This window comes from Pezoporus occidentalis, unplaced genomic scaffold, assembly GCF_034315485.1.
Source record: "Pezoporus occidentalis ecotype Australia unplaced genomic scaffold, CSIRO_AGI_Poc_V1 ctg10, whole genome shotgun sequence".
In the NCBI taxonomy this organism is placed as follows: domain Eukaryota; kingdom Metazoa; phylum Chordata; class Aves; order Psittaciformes; family Psittacidae; genus Pezoporus; species Pezoporus occidentalis.
In genome coordinates this window covers 4,610,743-4,637,930 of record NW_026912779.1, presented here as the reverse complement: position 1 = coordinate 4,637,930, position 27,188 = coordinate 4,610,743, and the positions used below count along the sequence as shown (strand labels likewise).

At 44.0% G+C, this 27,188-nt stretch overlaps 2 protein-coding genes across 6 annotated transcripts in view; one reads left to right on the top strand and one right to left on the bottom strand.

The window, feature by feature from the left end:
- The window catches only part of BMP2 (bone morphogenetic protein 2), a 250,350-nt gene that overhangs the window by 210,039 nt on the left and 13,123 nt on the right, over nt 1–27,188 (bottom strand). The gene's annotated exons all lie outside the window — the stretch shown is intronic.
- On the top strand, nt 1,259–25,630 carry FERMT1 (FERM domain containing kindlin 1). 5 transcript variants are annotated; one of them, XR_009963114.1, is made up of 16 exons: nt 1,446–1,526; nt 5,012–5,184; nt 6,880–7,113; nt 8,653–8,799; nt 9,346–9,559; nt 10,554–10,656; nt 12,199–12,306; nt 13,201–13,332; nt 13,468–13,517; nt 16,268–16,392; nt 17,651–17,757; nt 18,451–18,672; nt 19,668–19,792; nt 21,703–21,844; nt 23,040–23,405; nt 25,571–25,630. XR_009963114.1 is itself a non-coding variant. In XM_062610112.1 (15 exons), exons 2-15 carry the CDS (start codon nt 5,034–5,036, stop codon nt 23,211–23,213), a joined length of 2,034 nt encoding a protein of 677 aa, XP_062466096.1. In that variant the 5' UTR covers nt 1,394–1,526; nt 5,012–5,033; the 3' UTR covers nt 23,214–23,637. The 5 variants fall into 5 exon arrangements, 4 of the variants coding, with proteins under 4 accessions (XP_062466103.1, XP_062466096.1, XP_062466077.1 ...); XM_062610112.1 differs by lacking the exon at nt 25,571–25,630 and having other exon boundaries at nt 1,394–1,526; nt 23,040–23,637; XM_062610093.1 differs by lacking the exon at nt 25,571–25,630 and having other exon boundaries at nt 1,394–1,596; nt 23,040–23,637.

Sequence of the window (27,188 nt, the reverse complement as noted above, 5' to 3'; positions counted from 1 at the left end):
ACAAGGTCACATAGAAAGAAAGAGCACACACCAGGATATTTTGTCTCACTGACAACTATTTAAGCTTTTCTAACTATTGAAAGCAACTCAGACCTGAATTTGATGTTACTTCATGGGCTTTTCTGCTAAATGTGAGTTGCTCATCTACATACATACTTGTATTATCAAAAATAATAAAAACCAGCTAGCTTACCAAACTGTGCTATGAAAATCCAAAAACCATTGAGTCAAGACATTGCCAAGGAGCAGTAAAAGCAGAACTGCTCCATATGAAGGGCCAGGCCAGGACTGGAGGGTAACCCCTCCACTGCTCCCATAACATCATTTATGCAAGGACTGAACACCTACCATGAGTTTAACTAGAGAATTGGTCCCAGGTGAGCCTGGCTGAGGCAATTGAAGGTGCGTCTGTGCCCTCAGGTGACTGAGAGCCCTAAATAGGCATGAACTGCCTAGTACCTGCCTCAAAGCATGTCTGACACCTACACAATTTTGATGCATGCACAGGCAATCTGAATCACAGAATCCCAGGTTGGTTTGTGTTAGAATGGACCTTAAAGCTCATCCAGTTCCAACCCCTGCCACTAGAGCAGGTTGCTCCAAGCCCCTGTGTCCAACCTAGCCTTGAACACTGCCAGGGATGGGGCAGCCACAGCTTCTCTGGGCTCCCTGTGCCAGGGCCTCAGTGGCCGAGTCTAGGCCAGCAATAAGGGGAGCAAATATCCTGTGATTTTACCTGTGCTTTGACAACTTCTTATCTGCTTTGCTCTAACCAAAGTTACTGTTGCCCATGGAGTGTCAAAGATGCATCATTTACACCTTTATGGCCTCTGGGGGCTCTGTAGTCAGGATGAGTTTAATCTGAAAGAACTTTTCCTTTATATTCTTTATTTCTCTTTCCAGTTATTAGCTTAGTTTGGGTTTATTTCCTCACTGTGTTTCATGTAGCCACTACACCACCAAGCAAGTCAAAGGTTTAGGGCAATAAAGGCTTTCTGTGCGAATCCACCACGGAGAAGCACTTGCCTATCTCCAGCCAGCTCACACCACTTTTATTCCGTACATCACAACACATCCCTACATCTCAAACACACCTTCCTGCTCTTTGGCATCGCACCCGCAGCACTAAGCTTAGTTTCTGTAGTCTCCAATCTCTCAACAGCCACCTAGAAGCAACAACCCCCTGCACACCCAAGGCGGCTCCATGAAGCAACAAGTATACCCAGTGAGGTGCATACACAACCACGAGGCTCCATGGCCTCGGGGTTGCGGTGTTCTATTGGCAGGGTGGAGGGCAGGGAAGGAGGGATCAGCTTTTCCCTACCTGCCGGCACAGCGGTGCCCGCCGAGCGGAGCGGGGCGGAGGGAAGGGAAGGGAAGTGCCGCCTACCCCGAGGGTGCCGGCGGCGGGGCCGGGCCGGGCTCTGCTCCTCCTCTCCTCGCCGTCCCGCAGACGCCAGGTGTAAGCGAAGGGTGCGGGAGCTGGGCCGGGAGGAGCGGGACGGCGCTGCCATCGGAGACCGCAAGTGAGCGACTGCGGGAGCCGGGAAGGGCGGTTCGCTGCCGGCGGAGAGCGCGGGCCGGGAGCAGGAGCGGGTGAGGGCCCTTGGCGGGGCCGGAGGGGGGATGCAGCCACGTTGATTTTAGGTTTAATTGTTGAGGTTTTAGTTGGTTTCGAATAATAATAGTAATAATCGTCAGAATCCGAAAGTAAGTGCCCTGCGGGGAGCCTTCCCTGTCGCTCCAGCCGCGGCACCCGGCACTTCCTCAAAGACCGGGAGGCAGCTGGGTTGGTGCCGCGCAGCCCCTGAGAGGTGCCTGGAAATACTCTGTTTGCTTCCCTTTACCCTACAGTAGGTCTGTTCCTGCCCCAGTACAAGTAACATCCTGTATTTCCACATAGAGGTTCAACTTCGGGGCTGTAAGGGCTAACATTCGTGGTGAGCTCGCAATTGCTGCTTTTCTACAGCTGCGTTGGCTCAGATGCTCTGTAGAAAGCCTTACTAGAGCCAGCGGTAGCCTGCAGATACGTTTCTGGCCTTTCTGAGCTCCCCGTGCCAGGCCCTACAGCCACAACCCACGTGGAGCCAGGGCACTGGGCTGTGTGCCGGGAGAGGATCCAGTCTTGACCTGAAGGTCTCAAAACATGGAGTGTCCGTAGCCTGCCCTGGCACCTTGGGTTTGTTTGGGTGTTAATCCACCCTAGTTAGTTGTCCTTGTGCTTAGCTCACCTCTTTTCCCAGCCTAGGCTTTGTTTGTGCTGCGTACTCTGATAGATCTACTCGTGTTTGTGTTTTCTGATCATCAAACTGAAGCCTCCTGGTTTGAAGAGGAAGCCGGGAAGGAGCAGCTTTAGGGAATGACGGAGTGCCAGGATTACCTGCACTTGAGGCCATGGTTTCCCAAGCCAACGTGAATGAGAGAAGGAGTTTCACCCACCCCTTGGGCTGCTCATTTTCACCCATGTCAGCACAAGCATTTGTACACATCATTAGCCTGGGAAGCTGAACCTAATCTAAGATGGGAAAAAACCCAAATCCAGAGCAGGCACAAGAGGGCAGATGCAGCACTTCTTTTCTGTAACAAGACTGGCTTATAGTGGAGTAAGTGTAGGCAAAGGTATAGTTCCTCCTCCAGATTTCATTCCTGTGCTCCTGCAGTGAAATCACACAGTTCTCATGCTCAGGCCAGCTGTAGATTTGTCCATTTTAAAGCTGGTTTTGATGTTTATGGGCATTTTCACCTTTCTGAAGTCAGGGGTTTTGTTTTGCTGTGAATACAGTGCAGTGATGACTGTTCTCTTGTCTCACCTTGTACTGCCCTATGCCGAAAGCCTCATCTGCCTGGAAGCCCATCTCAGGAGCTGGGTACTGGACATGTCCCCCCTTTGGGAGGGACACAGCCCTTTCCCCTGCCCCTAATGCACACCTGTGCTACCAAATCCATGTGGCACACGTGCAGCAGCACAAAGTCACAATCCCAGTTCTATCCCAGAGCCATAGTGTTTTCCAATATCCAACTCAATGTCTATATTTACCAAGGCAAAACAAACTTACAGTCTGGAGAAGTATCAGCCCTTGTTGGTTTAGTAACTGGTGAAAAGGTGCAGGCTGGCACATCCAAGAACTTAACTAACAATATCATTTGTTCCTCGGTGTGAATTAGCCTTTTGGAGTATGAAGTTGCTGGGTTTTAAGCTAGGGCTATCTATAAGTCATTGAGATTTTAGAATGTCAGAGCAGATTCCCAGCACTGTTCTACTGAAACTCCTCCTTAAGGTGATTTGCCCCTAAGAGGATGGTTTTGAGCTGGACAGATTGTTCCATTTACATTGTCATTCATTTAGGGGGGTGTCAGTCTAATCTTTAACAGATCTACTTTCTCTGCCTTTTGGAATCACTGTTCCTTATTAGTAGAATTTGTCATTGTCACCACATTTGATACCGAATTTTACATCAGTACTATTGACATCGGACCCAAAGGAGCTCTGGGAACCAAGTCTACAACATTAGGATTCTGAGAACAAAATTAAACAGGGTTATATTAACAGAGTTAAAAGAACGTCCCTGAAACAGTCAGATGACTGATTCTGCCATAAAAATATTGTAAAGTACATAACAAAATACCAAAAGTCTTCCTGTTGAAATTCTTAAACCATAAGATGTTAAGAAATGTGAATAACACCTGAATTCTGAGGAGGATTAAGCCCTAAACTGGCTGTTTAGGTGCAAGAGCCTCCCTGCGCCTCTAACCTCAGGATGAACGTTGAACTGGGCTCTGCCCCAGGGCAGTATCTTGTGGCACTAAAACCCTCTTTTATTACCTAATAGGCAACATAAAGCTTTGTTGTTAGAAATTGGTAAATAGGTGAACTTACATTTTCACCCTGTTTCTAGGAGTGCGAAATTTAACCTTTAGCTTAATTTTACATTAGTGTAACCTAAACTAGTCTGATCTTGTCCTGCAGTCAGTCCTAGAAAACATCATTCCTTCTCTCACTCCTCCCCTATGACAACTGTCCTTGATTTTTCTACTTGTGACCTGACTTTTAGGCTAAAGGTTTATGTCAGGAGCAGTCTGTATATGGCACCGTTAGTAGAGTCTCTGTCTGTGACTTGGGTTCTCGGGTACTGCTGAAAGGCTGCAGTAAGTGGAAGCCATCCACTTTATTCCCTAAGCTTCAGCTGCAAAGGCTTGGTTGTGACAGGATGCTGAGTGTTAACCTGGTTAAATATCACAACTCCTTCCTGCAGCATCAGTCACCTTATACCTACAAGCTCATTCTTCAGGAATCAGCAGAACTCTTCTGATGATAACCAAAGCTGCTACCTCTGAGCATCTTCTCTAGCTTGGCTTGGCATGATTACTGTTTACTTGTGCTGGCAGGAGTATGGTGGGATCTCAGACCATTCACCCTGCTGGGACAGGATACATCCTATCGCTTTGTGCAAGCACTGAGCACAAACTGCAGTTACGTGCCTGGATATTGCTGGCAGAGAGCCACTAAAGTCATTTGTCTCCCCTCACATCTACCCAGATAGGTCAGACTACAGGACCAAGCTGGCAAAGTTGCAAGTGTAAATGTCTGTTTGCAGTGAGAATTACAGCTGTATGTGTACAAGTCAGTGAAATTCCTTTGTTCAATGGACAGATTGCCAAAACAGATCCCACCCACAATGGAGGCTTTATGGTGTCCAGACTGGCAGATTAGCAGCGTGTAGTGAGGAAACCCAGGCAAACCAGGCTATCTCTGCCCAACTGCAGACATTAGAGCTGGGGAGGCAATGAAATCACAGTAAAACCAATGAAAACAAATAATCCCACGTGCCTGTCTTGCAAGAGTAACCACAAGAGCAGAGCCTAGTTAACAGGTAAGAGGGTAACACATGTGATGTTCCAGCTAAGGCCCCTGCAAAGTCTTGGCAGCATGGAAGTATTTAGAGACTATGGAGAAATGCATTTGTTTCAGAGTGGAGGGAAAATAACCTGTTTGTTTGTCTTGCGTTTGTAGAGCTTACATAGACCTTTCCAAAATGATTTCCTCAAGTGAATATGGGTCTCACTCCTGGGAGCTCTTGGTGACAGTTGATCATCAGCATGAAGAGGTACAAAAGGAATTTTTACTACGGGTCACAGGGGACCTTCATATTGGAGGAGTGATGCTGAAATTAGTAGAACAAATCAGTGAGTAAAGACCTGTTTAATTTACACAGTGTTATTAAAATAATACATGCAGCTTTCCCTCTGCATAAAGAGGCTCCTGGGTGTTTTGAAATGGCACTGCCTCGCTTCTTTGTAAGGGTGCACTGAGGATGGAGGTCTGTGTGGCCAGAACCCCTCCCTGTCTGTGACTGTCACAGTGCAAACAAAACTCTACCTTTGTTTTGTCTTGTTCCACAAATAACACTGGGCTAGACTAAATGTTCAGTTCCCTTTCCAGACAGACTTTATAGGTGGCTAGTTGGAGGGGCAGTAAAGTAGTTGATACCCTTTTTATCCACCTGTAGCCATCAAAAAGACAGGATGAAGGCACTTCAGAAGTTACTGTTTCCTGTGCTATAGTAGCATTCTAGCTAAAATCTGAGCCATGTTATCCATTGCATATATCCCTTGGGGAAGAGCTATGAAGAGGAGACACCAGCCGAATCAAAGTTAGGATATGAAAGCTGAAATACCCAGTGTATGGTCACAGCAAGTCAGCGCTACAGGCAGTAAGAGCGTCTAGGTTTCTTCAACTCAAAGCTATCAAATGGAGTTGCCTTCCAAAATAATCCTGTGTGCTCTGAGGCTGCAGAGTGATACAGACAAGATAGTATCTGATTATTATGTCAGTGCCATATGTAGTAGGCAGCGAGTCACGAACAAAGTCTTCTATCTGTTCTTGACTCAGCAAATCTTACTTTATCTTACTTTTCAAAGTACGAAATGCACATTTTTTACTCAAGCAAAACACAGGCAAGTCCGTATTAGTGGAACAACTCGGTCATCTCTGGGCAGGCCTGTCCTCTCTGAGAAGGGTTTGTAGTCAGCCCTTGCCACTCAGGCATCAGTCACACCAGTATGCCCCCCTCCTGCACAGACTAATAGCAGATTTAACTGTACCACATCGCACCATGGCCCATTCTACCTCACTTACAAGTTTCTGCTTCACTTAGAAGTTTCCACATCCTGTGTGGTAGAGAAGGTCATTATTTATTAAAGAGTTTGTTAACTCTTTCCTGATTGTCACAAGGCTCACTCCCAAAATGAGACTTCTTTTCCTTGATTATTTCAAGAATGTTGCCACTGTATAGCGGGCTTAAGCGGGCTGCACTCAGGTGAACATCCTTGTGCAGCCAAAGGGAAGAGCTGAGTGTGACACTGTGTGTCACCAACACTTCAAGGGACTCATTGCTGGTTCTTACACTGTGGAGATGAGCCATTCAGTGATGCTTCCCAGGAGACTCTGGAAGCACTTGTGCCCATCTGGGGGCACACAAGGTTTTGTGGGAGGATTTTCAGCTTGCGCTGTCAAGTTGTCAAGCAGGTGTCTTTGTTTTTAGTGCGTATCCCAGCACAGTCCAAGCAGCATTGGATCATGTATAGCACCAGATTCAAGGGATGCACTTCCCTATGGATATCTGCAAGATAAAGGCAGTGCCACAGCCAGCACCTACATAACTCTTCAGGGAAAACAAAGTTAGTTCCCAGTGACTGCCACAAGCAGCAGCAAATGGGGTCCGGGTCTCAGGAACAGTAGTTGCTGCTTTAATATAAATAAAATGAGTATTAAAATGATGTAAATAAATTGTCCTGATTGCAGAACACAGTTTCCAAACCAAGGGGGTTTTTAGTACATTTGCTCCACAGTTTATTAATAACCATTTTGTATTTTCCTAGAAATAGCACAAGACTGGTCAGACTATGCCCTTTGGTGGGAGCAAAAAAAATGCTGGCTTCTGAAAACCCACTGGACACTGGATAAATGTGGGGTGCAGGCAGATGCTAAGCTCTTCTTTACTACTCAGCACAAAATGCTGCGGCTTCGCTTGCCAAACATGAAGACTGTGAGACTGAAAGTCAGCTTCTCCTCTATGGTGTTCAAAGCTGTCAGCGACATCTGCAAAATCCTCAGTAAGTAAAGCTAAACCCCCTCTGGCAACTAAGTTGAAGCATTTTATTAGGTGACATTGTTTTGATGTGAAGTTCTTACTCATGAAACTATTGAGCTCAAGGAGAAACTTGATTTGAGTTTATCCAAGATCAGATGATGGATTTTTTGGGGTTTTAGTATCCAGTGCATGACAGTGGTTTGGAGTCTTTGTGATAACTGGTGCAAACTGTGTCAGAAATGTGCCCCATGAGCTACACAAGTATAATTAAAGTCCTCTTGATGGTTCCGTAGGGATCCTTGTCCCTTGAGCAGGATTCAATCCTGCTTATTCCATGCTGTTGACTAAGAGCTTGAGTTTATCAATCTCCTACACCAACTTTCACCACAGGCAATTTTATTGGTGTCACTGATTTATCACCTATTTTCACTAATATTAATGATACTCAACTTGGCCTACTGGTTATTTGTATTCACTCCAGAAGGAGCACGTTCTAAATGTTCAAGGTTTTATATGCCCAAAGCTGTCCAGGTCAGGGCATACCTAACAACCCCTCACAAGCCCATGAATGTGTGTAACACTGAGCCCTCAGGTCTCTGCTCCTTCTAATAATGGAGGACCTCCAAGTGAGATTTTGGAGCATGCCAGACCTGTGTGCCTGTTATCAATGGGAGTAAGTCGAGTCTGCAAACAGGCTTCAGAATCCCTTAGTTTTAGGGTAAAATGAGGACTAAAATCTTCATCTGAATTTAGATCTTCAAAGTTTAGCGCATTAACACATTCATCTTCAGCTTTCCAACCCTAACTGTTCTATGATTCTATGACTGACCACACTGCAGCTTTCAGTTTCATCTTCTAGCAGTGGATTGTGAAAGGTGCAGTCTGCCTTTATTATATTTAACAGCCCTGATAAAATGATGCCCTAATTGTTCAAGGACATTTGGCCAAAATAAATATTTCTACCCACATTTTCCTTCCAACTGAATCACTCCAGTAACCCAGTAGTGCTTCTCATGAGTGAATACTGTCAAAAATACCTTCGCATACCCCAGAATAAGTGTTTTTCAGGAACAAAGTTCCAGGTTTGCAACTGACAATACCTGTCTGAATCAGTAGTGCATTAGGGGATAGTGTGCAGCCAAGACAGAATCTTGTATGTGAAATATAGAGAATAAGAAAAGGCACAAACTTTAAATACAGTGGTTCCATTTCTGTTCTTGCTTATTCATAAGTCAGACATTGCATTGAGGCTGGATGCTCAAAGGTGACTGCAGAGCCATCAGGGAGAAAGAGTTTTCCCCTGGTGTTCCAAAATGCAGTTATGCCGCTACAAAAGCAGGCTTAAATCCTGTCAAACTCATTCTCACAGCCCAAAGTCTTTTGCCTTCTTTCTGAATTACTGGCTTTTCCACACCTACTCCTTTCAGCCTGCTAAAAACAGAATTCAGATTGCACCATGGAGTTTCCCCAAATGCCATCACCACCCATGGGCTTTTTTGGGACGTGATCTGCTAAGTTTCACATGTTTCATGTTGCTTCACTTCCCCCATTGCCATTGTAGACATTAGACGGTCAGAAGAACTCTCCTTGTTGAAGCCATCAGAAGACACGCTCAAAAAGAAAAAGAAAAAAGACAAGAACAACAAAGAACCGGTTACAGAAGATATCTTGAACCTGTGCAACTCCCCAGTGAGTTCAGGGTTATCAGGTAATGACACATCAATATGGTTTTGTTCTTCTGACTGAAGGTCAAAAAGAGGAAGAAAGTCTTTGTTACATAGTGAGAACCAGGGAGATAGTTCAGTGTCTGATGGTAGGGAAAAAGACACAGTTGGCCTGAAATGAGTGGTTACTGAAAGCTCCAATATATCAGTATTTTTCTGTTGTCTGTACAAATGTTTTCCCTTCCATTGATATGAGAAAGGCTGTAGCAGAAAACAGATGATCAGCTGTGGCCTTGCTGCTGCTCTTTGAAAATGGGAGACCACTCTTAAAGTATTCAACAAGTTTGGCAACCTGCAAGGAGAAGGAGAAATGAAAGCTTCAAAGTTTCCTGCCTCCAACACAACTGAGAGATCTCAGAGAAGGAGAACGAGCACTTCTGTCCCTGAGGTCACCTATGGAAGGAAGCACATGGCCTACTGTAAACAGCAGAGACAGGAGAGATTGTCTTGAAAGAAAAGGGTTAAGTGGTAACTACCTATATCTGAAGGCAGTTTTCCCTGGAATAATACATGACTCTCCTAACTTGCAGGAAGCCCAGGTTTGTACAGTAAAACCATGACACCCATTTATGACCCCGTCAGTGGGACACCAGCTTCTTCTACCATTACTTGGTTCAGTGACAGTCCCTTGACTGAGCAGAACTGCAGCATCCTTGCCTTCAGTCACCCCAACTGCTCTCCAGAAACGCTAGCAGAGATGTACCAGCCTCGGACCTTAGCTGACAAAGCCAAACTCAATGCAGGGTAAGGTGCCTCTCTTTGAGATCTGTGTTAGCTGGTTTAACAAGGGTAGCACTAATCCAGCTTCTTAAATGTAAAGCAGAATGTGGAAACAACCCCCTGATATATGGCTATACTGATACTTTAAAACATGTTTTGATCATGGTTTTGTTTCAGAAATACTTAACTGTTTTTAACTTTTTTTCCTTATTTAACATTCTTGCTTAGGTAGTTTTGATTTGAAGTGATGAATGATGTAATGGTGCAGGCTCTGGACTAAAGTCTGTTGTTAGATGAAGGCAAATCCAGTTTAGCACTGTGAGCACTGTTGAAGGACAGTCTGGATAGCAAACTTGAAAGGCTTTACATGGACAGTGGATAAATTCAATAAAGCTCTAATGCATTACGAATAGGTGACCCCACTGAATTATGCAGGAGTAAATATTGATTACTGGACACCACAGAAGAATTGAGAGCATGAGGGGGTTTAATGGTGAGAGTTTGAGAGGATTGTCCCTCTAGCATTAAAATACGGATTGTCAGGTTTGGATCTGTGGAGCACTAAGTAGTGACTTGGATATTTCCATTGGATTTCACTGGAGAACAGAAGTAGCTGGAATTACAAACCACGAATACTGAAATGAAAAGAGGGAGTTCCAACTATTACAGGCTTTTGCCCTGGATTAAATGAATCTCCCATTTCTGGAGATCAAGAAAAAAGAATCTCATTGGTGTGCATCACCCCACAACTAGTTACTCCTCAGTGTTTGGCATCTACTCCTGATGTCTTGAATAGTGCTGGAGAAAAAAAATAGGAAGATTGTGGGTATTGTGTTTATACAACGAAAGCTGGAAATCCATGTGAACACTCCACCTCTTTTGAGTTACCTGGATTTTCCCCAGGCTTGCAGGAACTGGAGCTGTTTGTTCCCACTTTGGTTTCCCAGTTACACTGGAGCTCTGCAGGTGTGAGAGCTTTTCCTGTCCAGCTGACTCTGTGTGTTGTTCTCTTCCACAGCTGGTTAGATTCATCCCGGTCGCTTATGGAGCAAGGCATTCTGGAGGATGATCAACTTCTCTTACGCTTTAAATACTACACTTTCTTTGATTTGAATCCAAAAGTAAGAGCTTTGGTTTTATTGCTATTCATTGTTTACCTGCTTTCATGTCAAGGAGCTGTAGCACAGAGATACCAAATCTTAGCTAGGATTTGTTACAGCCCCCTCAGAGATCAAATCCAACCTTTTCCCCTCAGCTAAGGCTGCACTTTTCCCCTTTGGACACTGAATCACTGTTCCTCACCTGAAATTAGATCTGAAGAGTAAAGATGAGATCTGAAGAGCAGCAGAAACAATATCCAGATTTCCAGAGGGGCTGGTTTACTTCCTGCATCTTTTAACAGGGTAAATCTAAATGAGCAGTATCCTAAATGATCTAAAGGTATAAGCCCTGGTTTTGAGAATGGACTTAAAAATGAATTTATGTCCCACTGCTCTTCACTCTTCACTGAATCAGTCAGCTCCTCTGGGCTGAAGCCCTCACAAGCACTCAGGCACTTCAGTTTACTTCAGTGTGACTGAGTGATGAAACACCTTTGGAAAGTTCAGCAAAAGTGTTGAAGTTCCATTTGAAACCAAGACTTAGTGTTCACAAATCCCTTTAAAAGTTCTTCTCATTTGAAAGATGCTTCTTGTTTGTCTCTATTTCCACTAACAGACAGGGTGGTTGTGTTAAGCCAGGGAGTTAGCAGTTAGTGAAATTAATGGATGATCGCTTACCAGCATGAGTCAACAAGATTTCAAATGTGATTGTTGGAGGATTTGGCCTTCACATTGTTATTTTCTGTGAATTCTGTAAAACTCTTTCATCTGAAGCATCTCAGATGAACAGAAGGGCACTTTCTAGTTCAGATGGCATGTTTTGGAATGAAAAGCCATCCCACCTGGAATATGTCTCTTGAGCAGCCCAAACATTTCCCTTCTTTGCCCCAGCCAGCCATGGAGCCATAGGATGAAATAACCCAAAACAGCCTCAGGCAATGTAATAGCTCACCACTAGTGGGAGAGGTCATGCTCCAAGGTTTATCCTCCCATCACCAGCTCTGGGGCTTGAATATTTCTGTGAGTCACTTCAGCTTATTCACCAAGTAGATAATAAGACACAAACACATCCAAGAACTGCATAGTGAATTGAAGCAGCTCACAGCAGGAGCTGACAAATGTCAAACCAGTGCAAGGATAGAGACAGAACTGAAAAAGCCAAGAGCAGAAGAGGGGAAGGGAGGAATAAGGGTCTCTTTCTTTGGCAGTAGGAAGCTGCAGAACGTCACATTCAGCCGTGTCACGTTATTTTCACTCTCATAGTGTGGTTTCACATTGCAGTTAAGCCAGCCCAAGGCTTCCCACCACAAAAGGGGATGTCTTCCCCTTCCCCTCCCCTTCCGCTTCAGCGAGGGACTCCTGATGAACTTTCTGTTCGATAAGCAAGTCACTGTCACCCCACACACAACCACACAAGGGAAGGATGGGAACATACAGCAGGGCAGAGGTGGGGGAAGGAAGGAAACGACCTTTATGGCTTCAACCCAATGTTAGATCAGCGGCAGCTGATCATGAATCTACATCTTGATACATAATGACCAGTGTTGTTCTTTTTTGCTACAGTACGATGCAGTGCGAATAAACCAAATCTATGAACAAGCCCGCTGGGCCATCCTGTTAGAAGAGATTGATTGCACAGAGGAAGAAATGCTCATCTTTGCTGCACTACAGGTATGTACTTGATCAACAAGTTGCAAAACCTGTTTCCTCAAGAGGCAGGCACAAGCTAGGACAAGTCTAGGACAGAGCCCAGGCCAACAGCTCTGCTTAGATTGGGGGTCTTCTGTTTGGGTGAGAAACAAGCAGCAGCATCCATCAACTAAAGCAACTGAATTCAGCAGCAGCACACCATTATTCAAACTATCACATACTATTGTGGAACCATTTACTAACATTATCTAAAGCAAACCATAGCCAGGATGTAACTTTGACACCAGCCTATTCTGAAGGGGATTACTATGAAGTGTTGCTTCCTATCCCAGCTACCATCCTTTTCAGGTATTCTTCCTGAAAGTTACTTTAATACATAAATGCATAACTTCACAACAGACCAAAAAAAAGGATAGGGTTGCTATGGAGTACATTGAAATTCAACCTGACCTAACATAGCTTAGTCCCTGACCATCACCTAACTAGGTGATAGTCAGGTGATAAAACACAAATGTGTATTAATAATAAATTTCTTCCTTTTAAATGTAAATGGAGCTGTCAAAAAGTGCACAACCTGCCCCTGCAGGACACCACAGAACCTTGCTGCCAGGTTTCCACCTGGTATGCATGGCATGTAGAGCTGACCTGCATGCAAATGTTAGCAGTCAGCCTCACACACCAGGGACAATTAGACAGTGAAGGAGTACAAACACTGGCAGTTAAAATAGGAAACTCAGTAATCAGGAAAATCAGTAATTGCACTGGAGATCACAGTGGACAAACCTGTTTCCTTGTGAAGAAACCCATGGTGCTGCAGAACTTTACAGAGCTGTCCCATAAGCCAAATGGCCTATTTTCACATGCTGTGATTGTGTGTTGTTATACTGACTGCTTGCTATTGATGTTTTATTTTAGTATCATGTAAGCAAGTTATCATTATCATCAGAAGCACAAGACTTCACCTGTGAATCAGAAGTAGATGAAGTAGAAGCTGCACTTTCTAATCTGGAAGTAACACTGGAAGGTGGAAACACAAATAACATTTTGGTACGTCCTTTTTGATCCCAGAATTGCTTTCACTGTGTCAAATGTATTGACTCTGAGCATATCTGGTTCCTCATTTAGCTAACAGACCATTACGAAGTGCACTGTACTAAAATTATTCCTAATTATTCCTGATAGGAGGACATCACAGACATCCCGAAACTTGCTGATAATCTCAGGCTAGTTAGGTGAGTTATTAAAGCTAATAATAAAACATAAACCCCAACAAGCTTAACCATAGAAGAGATCTCTTGAGTTCTTCATCCTAATCTAACAGTAGATCCTCTGGTTATCAATTAAACACACCAGCTTGGTCTAACCAGCCTAATGCCATCCCCTTCCAAGTCTTTCTCTTACTGCTTCTGACACAGATTCTCAGCAATCTCTCTAGCTTTGGGGTGTTGGGGCAGCTGTACTTATGCTTATTAAAAGATCAGGCTCTTTGTGTTTCCTAGTGCTTATCAAGCATCATCTCTAAACAAGTTTTGGTTTCAACCACATTAAAATTTTCATTGGTTTTTGCCAATGAAAAACTACAAAAATCAGCTCTCCCAGAGAGGAATTTCTGCAAGTAACCCTGTTCTTTAATCCTGCTATAACATCTTGATTTATGGGTTATTTAAATGACTGCACTGACCTTAAGTCTGTAATGCCTTTTATCACGCAACAGTCTTTGTGGAAGATAAAGATTCCTGTTGCACAGATATTTATCAGATTCCTTCTGTTGACAAATCATATTTGCAGTCAGTGAACTGGAAACTGCACCTGGCTATTTCTAACTGTTGTTAACAGTTGGGAATTGTTAATTATTAATTTCCAATTAGGAATTTTATCTGTCATTCAAATGACTAAGGTGGCTTAAGATGAAAGGTAATTTGAGCCTTTTAAGTCCTGTCAGTTGCTCACCTCTGACAATGGATGGTTTATCCTTCCCCAGCAGCAGAGCACTTTGCCTTTAAAAGCATTCAGCAGTTATTTTTCATCACAAAAGATTTCCTATCTACATGATAAATCACTCCCTAAACCTAAGGCATTGTAGAAACTAGATAAGGTGTAAAACACTTCTTTAAAGGAACAACATTTAGTTACTACGATTATTTGCTTAGTTGTACACCCACATGCAAAGCTCTGCATGTCCTGCTGCTGACTCCATTCATATAGTGAACTTTTCCTCACATAATTCAGAGCATGCACCACATTAGCACGCCAGTGAAGGCTGTATTTGGGTGGGTGACAATGCTGGGGGGATTTTTTTCCAAAAACAACAATAAAAGCTTTCAAAAAAAATTTTAGCAACGTTTGGGGGGATAGAAAAATATTTCTTTTCGCCTGAAAAAAATGATATTCCTTTATTTGTGAAGAAGGTTGCTTTGCAAGAAAATTCAAAGCCAAAATATTTGGCAGCTTTGGAAATCCAAGTTATTTATTAATTTAAACATTGAATTTGCCATTTTCTGGAAAGGATTCTAAAATAGGATTTATAGAAGGGCTCTGGAGAAGGCAAGAACACATATAATAAATCACCGTGTCCCAGCTAGTCCTGTACACTTCGTGCCATCACCTTAGATTTAAAGGGAAGTACTAAATAGACGGTGGAATTACTTTGTTTTCTTTTTTTCTTCTTTTTAACTTCATTGTTGACCTCTGTAGCCACCTGTGAGGTATTTCTCTACTGAAACAGTGCTAATACCTCCAGTTTTCTCTCCTGAAATATGTTGAACCTGAGGTTCTATCCCACCTCCTTCCCGCGTGGCTTTCTTAGTGTATTCTTAGTAGAAGTAATTATATTTATTAAATGAAATTATAATTTTATTTATAAATTATAAGTGTATCTCTTACTGAAGAGAGGTGGGGCTGGCACAGTGATTATGTTTGACCATTAATATTTTGGCCTTGATCATCTCAAAGGTCTTTTCCAACCTGGTTGGTTCTGTGATTTATCAATTAATTCTCCACTCCAAAGTTGAGATTTTTAAATTCACTCTATGACAGAAATCAGTTTGCATTAGTAACGTATTGAAAAGAATGAAAATGAGGATTATATCTATTCATATACATGTGTGAGGAGCTGGAGTAACACCTCCCTAGTGGAAGGACAAGGGGTGATGGGTTAAAACTTAAACAGGGGAAGTTTAGATAGATTGGATACAAGGAAGAAGTTCTTTACTGTAAGGGTGGTGAGGCACTGGAATGGGTTGCCCAGGGAGGTTGTGAATGCTCCATCCCTGGCAGTGTTCAAGGCCAGGTTGGACAGAGCCTTGGGTGGCATGGTTTAGTGTGAGGTGTCCCTGCCCATGGCAGGGGGGTTGGAACTGGATGATCTTAAGGTCCTTTCCAACCCTAACTATTCTGTGATTCTAAGATGGTTTGAACTATTACCTTTTCTAAGGTGCTACGGAGCCTTTATAAACTCAGTGAAGGAACAGAATTTTGTTATTGTTAGACACGATTCACATAAAGACAAAAACATGATCTCTGCTCCCTTATATTCTAATGAATATAAATTAGTTTTATGGTTGCAAACCTTCTAGATAAGGAGCTGTGCAAAACTAAAGCTAGTTCTAGTGTATGTGAACAAACTTGTGTGTTAGAGTAGCATTACTGAGTTCATGTGAAAATGGGTCTGTTAGAAGGGAATGGCTTTGATTAGGAATGGAAGGGGAAGGAAAGTAAGAAAAAATACACAGAAGATAAAGGGGAGAGGGAAAGAGAGAAATGATAGCTGGGATTCAGCTAGAATGTGGGGTAAAACCCCATCCCTACCTGGCATGACTTGGATGCAGTGTTGATTCCATCCTCTGCCACCCCTGTCATTGATACAAGCGTGTATAACCCAACTGAAGCCATGTCTGCGACTGCCAAGCAATTGGAGATCCACAGGAATATTTGTAACTGACTTAGCCATTTGCTCATTTTGTGATTTCCTTTTCAATTTCAGGCCCAGGAAGCTGTCCCTCAAAGCTATCAAGCCATATTGGTTTGTCTTTAAAGACACTTCCATATCTTATTTTAAAAACAAGGAATGTGCGCAGGGAGAACCCATTGAGAAACTAAACCTAAAAGGTAGGAATTTTCTTTTCCTTTCTTTCCTTTTCCTACTGCATCTGTGAACTGAATAAATCAAGAAAGCCCTGCAGGACTCAATGCAAGCACAGTGGCATTTAGTCTGAGACCTTTTTCAGTTACTGAGACTCCTAAGCAGGCAGATGGCATCTGCACAAGAGGTTTAAACAAGAAAGGGTCAATACCTTAGCCCAAACCCAGAGTATCTGGACCTGGCTTGTAAAAGGCCACATACTGCTGGATTCACTTAAAGATGAGTCAGGTAGAGAATGTGATCTGTGTGACACTTCTATTTCCAAGTGTTTTTACTATCTGTTTTACTAGTATGGTAGTACTCGCCTCTGTTCCTTGGCAAACGCTCACACTGGTAGTGGAAGATTACAGATGATGCAGTGGACAAGCATGCCATAGGTTGCACCTACATACTGCTGTGCAGGGACAGATCCAAAGCTGCCTCTGGGCCTTGTTTCTTTCATGTGTGGGGATTTCTATAGCTACAACCAGCTTTAGGTACTGCTGAAGGAGAAACTCAAGGTGTACACAGCAAACACCAGCACCATACATAGCCTACATCTACTCCTGCAGGGACATCATTTGTTCAGCATCAGGGAACCAGTGATGCTCAGGATTCATCCTAGAAGAAACCTTTGCAATACAAAGATTGATCCCTGTGAACAAATGGCTCTGCGTACCAATCTGCATGTCCTCAGTAGGTCAGAGAATGCATGGTAAAACTAGCCAGGGTGGCTGGAACCTCACCAAGCAGCCCACAGCCTTGGTGTCCCTTGACACAAAAGGGAACTATAGGCATCCTCAACTCCAGCTGACTACAGAGGGCCTGTAATAGCACCATCACCATGAAATACTGGGACCTCAGAGCTCTCTGGGAGCCCTGAACTGGCCAGCTCTGTTGTAGATGTCACCTACATCCCACTGTCAGTACTAAGTGGCTTCTGAAAATATAGTCCAGGCTTCCAGGTCCTCTCAGTTCCTCTCCATTTTAAGTGTTGAGCATTTCCTAAGATCAGGCTGTCCTTTCTCTTTGAGCTCAGACCACTCATCACCCTGGTGAGCCAGACCAGGCAGTGAACTAGAACAGAAACCTTTCATCAGGCCTAAGCTTTGAAAGACTTGGCCCTTGATCTCAAAGGAAAACAACCATTAAGTGTTCTTAGTATTCTTTAGTATTAATCAGTATTTAAAGTTAGCGATGTAGTAATTAAACAAACTCATTTCTTTCTGATTCTCTGTGATCCAGGATGTGAAATTGTACCAGATGTAAATGTTGCAGCGAAGAAGTTTGGAATCAAATTGCTGATTCCTGTTGCAGATGGCATGAATGAAGTGTATTTAAGATGTGATAACGTGAGTAATAAGGGAATGCTGATATCCCAGATTTATTGGCAGATTGTCTGGAAGAGCCATCACCCTGTTCTAGAGAAATAAGGATGCTGCAGAGAGTTTATTATCTAATGGTTAATAAAACTTAAGAATGATGTGGTGGTCCAACATACTTGCAGGTTGAAGGGACAAAGGGACAATGTTTCTGGGTTTATCATCAGTTTCCAAGTAAAGCTGCTGGAAAGAAAAAGAGAAGAAACTATCAAAAAAGTTAAAAAGAGGTTACAATATTTTGTTCCAGTGTTTTGAGAGGACTGAGGTTTGGGGTTCTCTTTTTTCCTAATGAGAATTCTCCCCATTCAGATGAGGGTAGTGTGAGAAGGATCCTACGTTAATTTTCAATCTCCATTTATTTGTATTGAAATGTGCCAATCCAAATGGTGTTAAAATGTTCCTCAGGTGGAATACACTCATGCAATAAAATTCCCAAGAGAATCTATTCCAAAGTACTGGATTTCTTTGCAAATGTAAATACTAACTATTCTGCATAGGCTGTCCCATAGGTGGAACTAGCCCCATCAGATAGGAACAACAGTGCCGTGGTAACTAGACATCCACACAAACTACATGGAATAACTCCAGAGTGGTTTTATGGAGATACATGATTAGAAGCCATCTTCATAAATGGCCTGTCCAAAACCAGTTGTCTTTTTGCAGGAGAACCAATATGCTCGGTGGATGGCTGCCTGTGTTTTAGCCTCAAAGGGCAAGACAATGGCTGATAGCTCTTATCATCCTGAGGTCCACAAGATCCTTTCATTTCTAAAGATGAAGAACTGGACCATGTCTCCCCAGGCTGTGTCTGACCCAGAAAACACAGATATGAAACCAGAATGCTTCGTCTCACTACGTTATACCAAAAAATACAAGTCCAAGCAGGTACCCTGAGAATGGCTTTATGGCTGGGTATGGGTGGTATGGTGGTGGTGAGGCTGGATGGGAGCAGCATTTGGAAACCATACAGTAGAATCATCCTGTAACACTCATTTGTCCCTTTGCAAGAGGCTTTTTCTTTACACTGAGCACAGGTTCAGGTGTCTCAATACTTCTTCCAAGTACTTTTCCTCCATCCATATCGCCTCCTACATCACTCACCATGTTCTCCTGATAACACTGTCCCTGAAAGTCTCTTCAGAGTAAGAAAGGAAGGGTTTTAAGGACAGGAAGTTATCTGCATCTTAAATAACAGTGTCTTCCTGTCTCTCCTTCCTCTCTGCCTAATTCATAGACTCTTAGACTGGTTTGGGTTGGAAGGGACTTTAACCTTCATCCAGTTACAACCCCCTGCCATGGGCAGGGACACCTTCCACTAGAGCAGATTGCTCCAAGCCCCATCCAGCCTGGCCTTGAACACTGCCAGGGATGGGGCAGTCACAACTTCTCTCGGCACCCTGTGCCAGCGCCTCAGCACCCTCACAGTAAAAGATTCCTTCCTAATATCTAATCCAAATCTCCCCTGTTTAAGTTTAAAACCATTCCCTTTTGTCCTGTCACTGCATGCCCTTGTAAAAAGCCCCTCTCGAGATTTCTTGTAGGCCCCATTCAGGTATTGGAAGACCACTATAAGGTATAATTCCTTGTCTACTGCTTTTGCTACAAAAGTTCAGCCTACCTGTCCTGCCTGAGGAGACAGTCTCCAGAGCAGTATTCTGGAGCTAGACCCAGTGCAGCACAAACCTGGACCTGAGATCTTCCTGCACTGAGTTGCCCTTGAGGGTCATGATCTGTCCCCAAGAGCTCTCTGTGGTAACCTGCACAGTGACAACCAAGTGTCTGAATGTGGCATCATAGCTAACAATGTTCAGTGTAGTGACAGCAAAGGTATTTTTGTTCTCCGGTCACCTGAAACCTTTCTCTCTTCCTGTGTTTCCCAGTTGGTTGCTCGTATTCTGGAAGCCCACCAAAATGTATCCCAGATGCCCTTAGTGGAGGCCAAGCTGCGTTTTATCCAGGCATGGCAGTCTCTCCCTGAGTTTGGCTTATCCTACTACATTGTAAGGTAATCCCACCGCTACAGTGATGTCAAGCTGCCATAACCTGTGCATGTCTGCTGGTTTTTCTATAGCAAGAGCACTCAGTAGCTCCATTCCTGGAGTGAGACTCTCCACTATGCCTTTATACATAAGGAATGTATCACAAGGATTAAATCCTTATTGACACAAACTCCCTAAAATGTAAAAAATGCATGTCTTGTTGGTGTTCTCAGGTTTGCAATAGATTTGTTTGCTCTGATTCTTGCTTGCTGGAGTATGAGAAAGTGCCAGTTTCTTTGGCATTTCATTAAGGAAATGGCAAATGATCCCTTTTTTAGGTTAACCTGGAAGAGCATCCAGCACAAGGAATGTTCTGTTGTGTTCATAGCAGTTTCCCTGGACACTTACCTTGAATATGGCAGGGTTCTGACCTGCAGTCTTGACAAAACACCAAAAAACATGCAAAGAACTGACACAGCCATATGAGCACATAGAGGCACCTTAATTTGTGCTTAACACCTCGTCCAGGGCTAGTTAGGAATCGTTAAACCAGCTGGGAAACATTGTCTGGCACAGAGGCCAGCTGGCATAGAACAGCCTATATCCATACTATAGAACTCTCTGACTTCCTGAAACCCAGTAGCTTCATGTGAACTGCCAGACCATGCTGGTCCTTAGATGTTCCAGCTCCTGAGCTGTACCTGGGAGTCACTCCATAGAATCATAGAATAGTCAGGGATGGAAAGGACCTTAAGGTCATCCAGTTCCAGCCCCACTGCCATGGGCAGGGACACCTCACACTAAACCATGTCACACCCAAAACTGGAGAGAGTGCTGCTTGGCTGCAGCCAGAATTCTGCTGGGACTCTTCTAGCAATTGAACAGAACATGAGTTCAGTACCCGGGAATGTTCCCTGTCACTAATGTACTAACATAGATACAGAGGGTTTGCCCCATCTATCACCAGTTCCTTTAACAAACCCAACACCTGAACTGCCTTTTGTAGCATAAGCAAAACACAGAATCCCAGACTGGTTTAGGTTGGAAGGGACCTTAAGGCTCATCCAGTTCCAGCCCCCTGCCACAGGCAGGAACACCCTCCACTAGACCAGGTTGCTCCAAGCCCCGTCCAACCTGGTCTTGAACACTGCCACGTCTTGTGGTGTATTTCTACAAACTGATGGGCTGAGTGGGGTTGTTAAGCAAGGCACAAACAGGGGTTTAAATCACATTCTTTCCCTAAGGAGCAGTTTTCTGTAAAGAGAGAAGGGTCAGAAAGAAACAGGATCAGAAACATTGCAGATATTAACAGCTGACAGATGAAATTACTTCCAGCTCCCAGCACAAAGGCAGAGGAAGGTAGTTTCTTTACCAGGGTAGTTTTTTCCTAGCTAGTCAAAAATTTCTGTCCCCAAAAATTTCTGATACTTTTTCATCTCTAATCAGAACAAACTTGAAATGTTAAAACGTCTCAATGTTTCTATAATGTGATTTGTACTCAGAAACATGCATGTATTGCTCACAGTTGGTTCAATAAATTAATGGTGATAGGAAATACTAAATCTGTTTTATATGCTTCCATAATTTAGGTGACTGTAACTAGAAGAACATGTTTCAACATCAGTGAAATGAAGCAGGGAAAATTAGTGGTGACATTTTGGCAGAACAGTTATTTTTTGTAGCAGCAAACAGTGAATTGGAAGGATTTAGCCAGATTTACCTGCCTCATTGTTTTCCATCTTACTCCATAGTTCACCAACTGATCACTTTGCTTTATAGCAAATACTGGTCTAAAGAAGGGTCCTAGCTCTCCTCAGGCTGCTGTGACTCTTCCCACATTTATTGCACTTTCAGAGGATGCAGGTGAAATGCTTCTCTGGACAGAAATCATCACAAACCAGATCTGCTCAAAGGTTTTGGCTTTTTTGTGTTTTAGGTTTAAAGGAAGCAAAAAGGATGATGTGCTTGGGGTGTCCTATAACAGGCTGATACGAATAGATATAGCCACAGGAGATCCTATCACAACATGGAGGTTCTCCAACATGAAGCAGTGGAATGTGAACTGGGAAATACGCCAGGTAAAGCTGGAACAGCTCCCTGCAGTCAGTCACTGCATTTCAGACACTGGGGGATGCTTTCAGAAGGTGTTTCTAAACCTCAGAGTGAAAAGATGTTGAACGTGTTGTGACATGTTTTTAAACAAGCTGTCTAAAATGTTTTCTTAATGGAGTCTGCAGTCAAAAATCAGAAGCTAAAAGAGCTCCAGTTTAAAAGGTTCCTACCAAGTTTCTTTTTTATAAGTTGTCCTTAGTTTTTGATGGGATGAAATACAGACTCAAAGGTAAATTCAGACCCATTATGTTTACTGCTCTGTCAGTAAAATCTCATTTTAACTCTTTGTTAGCCCAGCTCATGCATCATCCTCTAAATTGTGGGTGATTCTGTGTCTATTACTTACTGAGGGTACAGGAACCCAGTTTGTCTTTCAAATCCCAAACAGAGATTGCAGGGCTGCGGGGTGAGCTCCCCTGTGTCTATGTGTGGTCCTGAGAAAGAAGCTCTGTTGTGTGATTGATGGAGAGTTTGGCTTTGAAAGCTTGAAGCTAGCCCTGTAAATTGTAGATCTCTGAGGTGGAACTGACCTGATGTCGATTCAAGCAGCCTGGAAACTTCCTGCTTATAGTTTTCCACATGCATCTGCAGGAGCCAGGAGAGATCAGACACAATCCCTATTGCTCTGCTGCAGTACTCCCTGTGCCAGAGCCTGTAATTCAAGGTAAAGGTGCTGGGTTTGCTTTAAATCCCTCTCAAACCAGGCAAGGCAGAATCCACAGCTCGCAACTAAGCTCAGTTTGCTGGCTATTAGAATTGGCAGTAGCTGGAAATCAAAACCTGGACCCCAAAAGCAGATTTAAGGTCAGAACATAAAAATGGACAATATTAAGCATTACTGGTTAGGTGTACAAGGAGTCAGGAGTGCCATTCCTGCTCTTCTCAAGTGTTTTATACACCATTAGAGAAAATCTAGTTAACAGCATGGTTTTGCTGCCTGCCTGAACAGCACAAAGATTTTGACCACAAGAGGGCCCTGCCACAACAGGAGATTAAGAAACAAGCAGCCCAACACCCCCAGCACATCCGTAAGTTTTGGGCTGCAGAGACACTTTCTGCTTTATCACAGGCTTTGCCATCCAACTGTGCTCTCACACTTGCTCGGTTTTCCCAGATGCAGCTTCTCCCTGTTCCTGATTTTGCCATCTGTGTTTCCCTTAGGTTGCAATCGAGTTTGATCAGAATGTATCTATTGCCTTCACGTGCCTGAGTGCAGACTGCAAAATTATCCATGAGTACATTGGGGGGTACATCTTCTTGTCAACCCGTTCCAAAGACCAGAATGAAACACTGGATGAAGATCTGTTCCATAAATTAACTGGAGGTCAGGAATGAGGTGAAGTACTCTCTTCCTTCTGCCTGCTTCTCCCCACAGCTAAAGAAAAGCAAAGGTGAACCAAAGAGCTGATTGTTAACTGCTGGCTGATAAATACTGTACATGTCAAAATCCATCTTGTAATAGGACTGATCTGAAGCTGAAGTCACAGGATACAGTATGGCAACTCCATCATCAACACTAGAAGAATTGTCATATTTGTTTTCTTTTGTACAGCTTGAAGTTGTTTAATAAAGTGTCTTAGTTATGCTCATTTTTAAATCTATTTTTAATTGCAGCAATCTGTTTAAGCAACTAGAAAGGTAACTTGAGGATATTGTACAGCAAATCTCTGTTAGAGCCATGCAATTCTGTTAAAGTGACTGTTGTTTAAGGTCAGCATTTAACAGGTCTAAAACTGAATAAATGCATATTTAAAAGTTACATTAGGTGTCTAACACTTGCACTGGGTACAGCAAACATTCCATCAGTGTTTCAAAATCCTGCAGACTGAGCTTTCACAACCCAAGTAGTGGTTACACAGTTGGTCGAAAATGTAGCACCCACATCTACCTTCATCCACTTAAGTAGTTCCTGGAAGCCAGAGGAGCTACCAGCCACCTAAACCAAAGCACTCATCCTGGCAACATTCAAAATGCTCATCTTTTGAGGAACTTTGTTCATCACCGAGTAACCAGGTACCAAGTTAGCTGCTTGCTAAAAAGCCCTCTTGAGTGTAGACCTTCATTTTCTGTCCCTGTTACTCTGTTTCACTGTGACATCTAACTAAAATAACTTGTTCATGAGTTAGGAGCATGTAGAAATGATTTTACTCCTGTATGTAATGCAGAATGTAAAGAGGTTACTCGGTGATACTGTGCCTCAGGAACCAGGTCTGCAGGAGCCAGCTCTGTGTGCTGGAGGGGCCGCACACATCCACCAAGTCAGAAGAAATCTGGTTCTGCCCTGCAGTGCACAGTGATCAGTAAAGCAAGGAGAGAATGAAGCTAAGAGGGTCTGGACAAACCAAAACTGGTTTCACATATCTAAAGAAATACAACGGACCGGTCATTATCACCGTGAGTTGCTGCAGAAATAACTGCAGGATTCATAGGTGTCACTGGGAGTGGACAGCCCTGATTTTGCTGTCACATCAGGCACATCCACAGTGCTTGTCAGCAGGCTGCAGTGAAATCACTCCCAATTTATGCCAGTTTAAACCAAACACAACTTCACATTTTGCAAAAGGGTGGATACAGTCAGCTTCTCAGCTCTCTCAACTTCCCTCTCCCCAGCACTTCTTACCCAGGGGCTGAGGGACCATCCAGTTTTGCTTCAGTAGAGATTTACCCGCTTCTCGCTTGACACAGTCCAAGTATTTTCTTCACAGGGTGAAACCCAGCTATAACAGTTTGAGCCCAAACACTTGCAATATTTAAAGCCTTCCCAAGGGTGCCATGGCAGAACTAAACACACAGTGCCAGCTTTTCTTCCACAGCCTTATCCCAGGCTCAGCTCCTCTTTGATTTTGCAGCCAGGACTGTGAACATGCCCTGCATTACAGCCCTCATTTGGCAAGGACAGACTCTCATGAATGGTTGGGAAGCACAGCTCCATGCTTGCCACTCTCGGAGCAGAGCTTGTCACACAGCTCTTGCACGGAAGCCCTGTAGTTGCCACCTGCTGTCTACAGGATCTGAACCATGACTGCAGAGATACAGAAACGTTGGACATAGTTATTAGCAGAGCACGCAGCTTACTTTACTGCTAAGCACCTACGTGAGCCTCCTCACGGTCCAAGTTGTCTGCACTGGGATTTCAGAGAAACTCTACAATATTTCTGTTTCTTTCCTGCCCCTCCCTCGGTCTGACTGCATGTGTCACTGCCTTTCAAGAACAGACTGCTGCCAGCTCATCCAGCCTGGCTGTAAGCCTCACCCTGTGTCATTTTAGCTTTATGGGAACCATCCCTTGCTGCTGACCTCTCTCTCTCTTTCTTCAGAGCACCAGGTATCAGTTCTTGGTGTCATATCTTGGAGTATTTGTGTGCAGTTCTGCTGTCCTCAATATGGAGGACATGGAGCTGTTGGAGCAAGTCCAGAGGAAGCCACAAGGATGATCAGGGGCTGGAGCACCTCTCGTATGAAGACAGGCTGAGAAAGTTGGAGCTGTTCAGCCTGGAAAAGAGAAGGTGCGTGGAGACCTCAGAGCAGCTTCCAGTGTCTGAAGGGGGCTACAAGGGTGATGGAGAGGGACTCTTCATCAGGGACTGTAGAGATAGGACAAGGGATGATGGGTTCAAACTGAAACAGGGGAAGGTCAGGTTAGATATAAGGAAGAAATTCTTTACTGTAAGGGTGGTGAGGCACTGCAACAGGCTGCCCAAAGAAGTGGTAAATGCTCCATCCCTGGCAGTGTTCAAGGCCAGGTTGGACAGAGCCTTGGGTGACATGGTTTAGTGTGAGATGTCCCAGCCCATGGCAGGGGGGTTGGAACTGGATGATCTTAAGGTCCTTTCCTATGATTCTATAATTTCTCTGTGCTCCGCTCACCTTGGAAGGTTTTTCCACAATAGGCAAGGAACCACTTAGAAAAGGAATCTGTTTTTACGCAGCTGTTTCAGTGCTGCGTGTGACTGTAGTTCTGCTTCCTACAAGCAGCCTTAGTAAGGTTGGAGCAGGAAGGCACTACCCAGGCACACCTGTACCTCTGTAATTCCAGGCTGGATACATGGGCAGCTCCCAAGAAGAGGCTTGCAGCAGCCTGCTCTGCCTGGCACCTGCACCAGCCCTCTTGGGGCCTGCCACAGCATCCAGCCACCTTCCATCCCACCCCACATCACCAAGCGTGTCCCAGCCAGACTCCAGACATTCCCTTTCACGCACACAGGGTTCCACACCCACCTTTACTCACTCGGTAACCTGATTAGACTTGGCTCTCACTTGTACCACCTGATTTATACGCAGCACTAAAGACCACAGGCTCAGAGGTCTGTAGCATCCCAGTTATTAATTACAGGGTGCCAGATGTGGGAGATGTTTTCCACAGAGTGAAAGCAGGGCAAGGTTGTCTGCCCTCAAATTTCGCAATGCAGAGATGAAGTCCTGGAGCGGAATGTTGTTTAGATCAAAACACAGACCTTTAGGAAACTTACAGGTTAACTGCAACCCTGTTCTGTATGTGGTGCTTAACTACACCAAAGTCAGGTCAGGGTAAAACCCTACCTGTGTCAGATGGCTGCTGTCTGTGCTTACATCAAATTCCATAAGGGATTTCACTGCTGCCTTTAGCATGTGTTACGCAGCAGACAACACACACACACCCCCCATAGTTTTCTGAAACCTCAGGCTAAATAATCCTGTTCTTCGCATTCTCTCCCTGTTCTCTGTAGGAAAATGTCTTGCTTGTGCTTGCTCTGTGGACCAACCTGCAAAATACTTTTCTTTTGCTGGTCTTAAAAGCCACTCTCCAGATTTTTTTTCAGGATATTTTCATTCTTAACCATCACCTGGATCCTGACCAGTGGGAAACATTCATCTCTTAAACTTTACAGCCTGGTACCATCCTCGCCTTCTGCTCTCCCCGTGCTGTGCTCTGCTTATCTCGGTGTCACTAAGGAATGCAGGGCTCATCCCGAGCATTCCTGCAGGCAGAGAGGTTTTGTGCAGCACTGAATCAGCCCCAGGGAGGGGGCATCTGTTTCAGCTCTTTGTGCATCATCCATGTGAAAAGACTGACAAAAATGCCCGCCTTTACTAAACATTCCCCCAGGTTGCCACCGAAACTCTTGGAAACAGAGAAAAAAGGAGAAGAATAACCTGAAGAAAGACAGTAACATGAGAACAGGCCAAAGTGACTCATAAAGGGAAAACTCTGCCTGCTGCTACCAGATGATTTCAGAGAAACTGGTGAGAAAGGGCTGCTGTCTGCCCTGGGGAACCTTCACCAATACCTGGGCAGCTGTTTGGGATGTAGTACCACAGCAGTAATATTCC

What these genes read in the sequence shown, in the direction of transcription:
- FERMT1 (XM_062610112.1), top strand. Translation starts at nt 5,034, where the DNA reads ATGATTTCCTCAAGTGAATATGGGTCTCACTCCTGGGAGCTCTTGGTG. An exon ending in CGACATCTGCAAAATCCTCA is followed by an intron (nt 7,114 to 8,652) that starts GTAAGTAAAGCT and finishes TTGCCATTGTAG; the next exon opens with ACATTAGACGGTCAGAAGAA. An exon ending in AAAGCCAAACTCAATGCAGG is followed by an intron (nt 9,560 to 10,553) that starts GTAAGGTGCCTC and finishes TCTCTTCCACAG; the next exon opens with CTGGTTAGATTCATCCCGGT.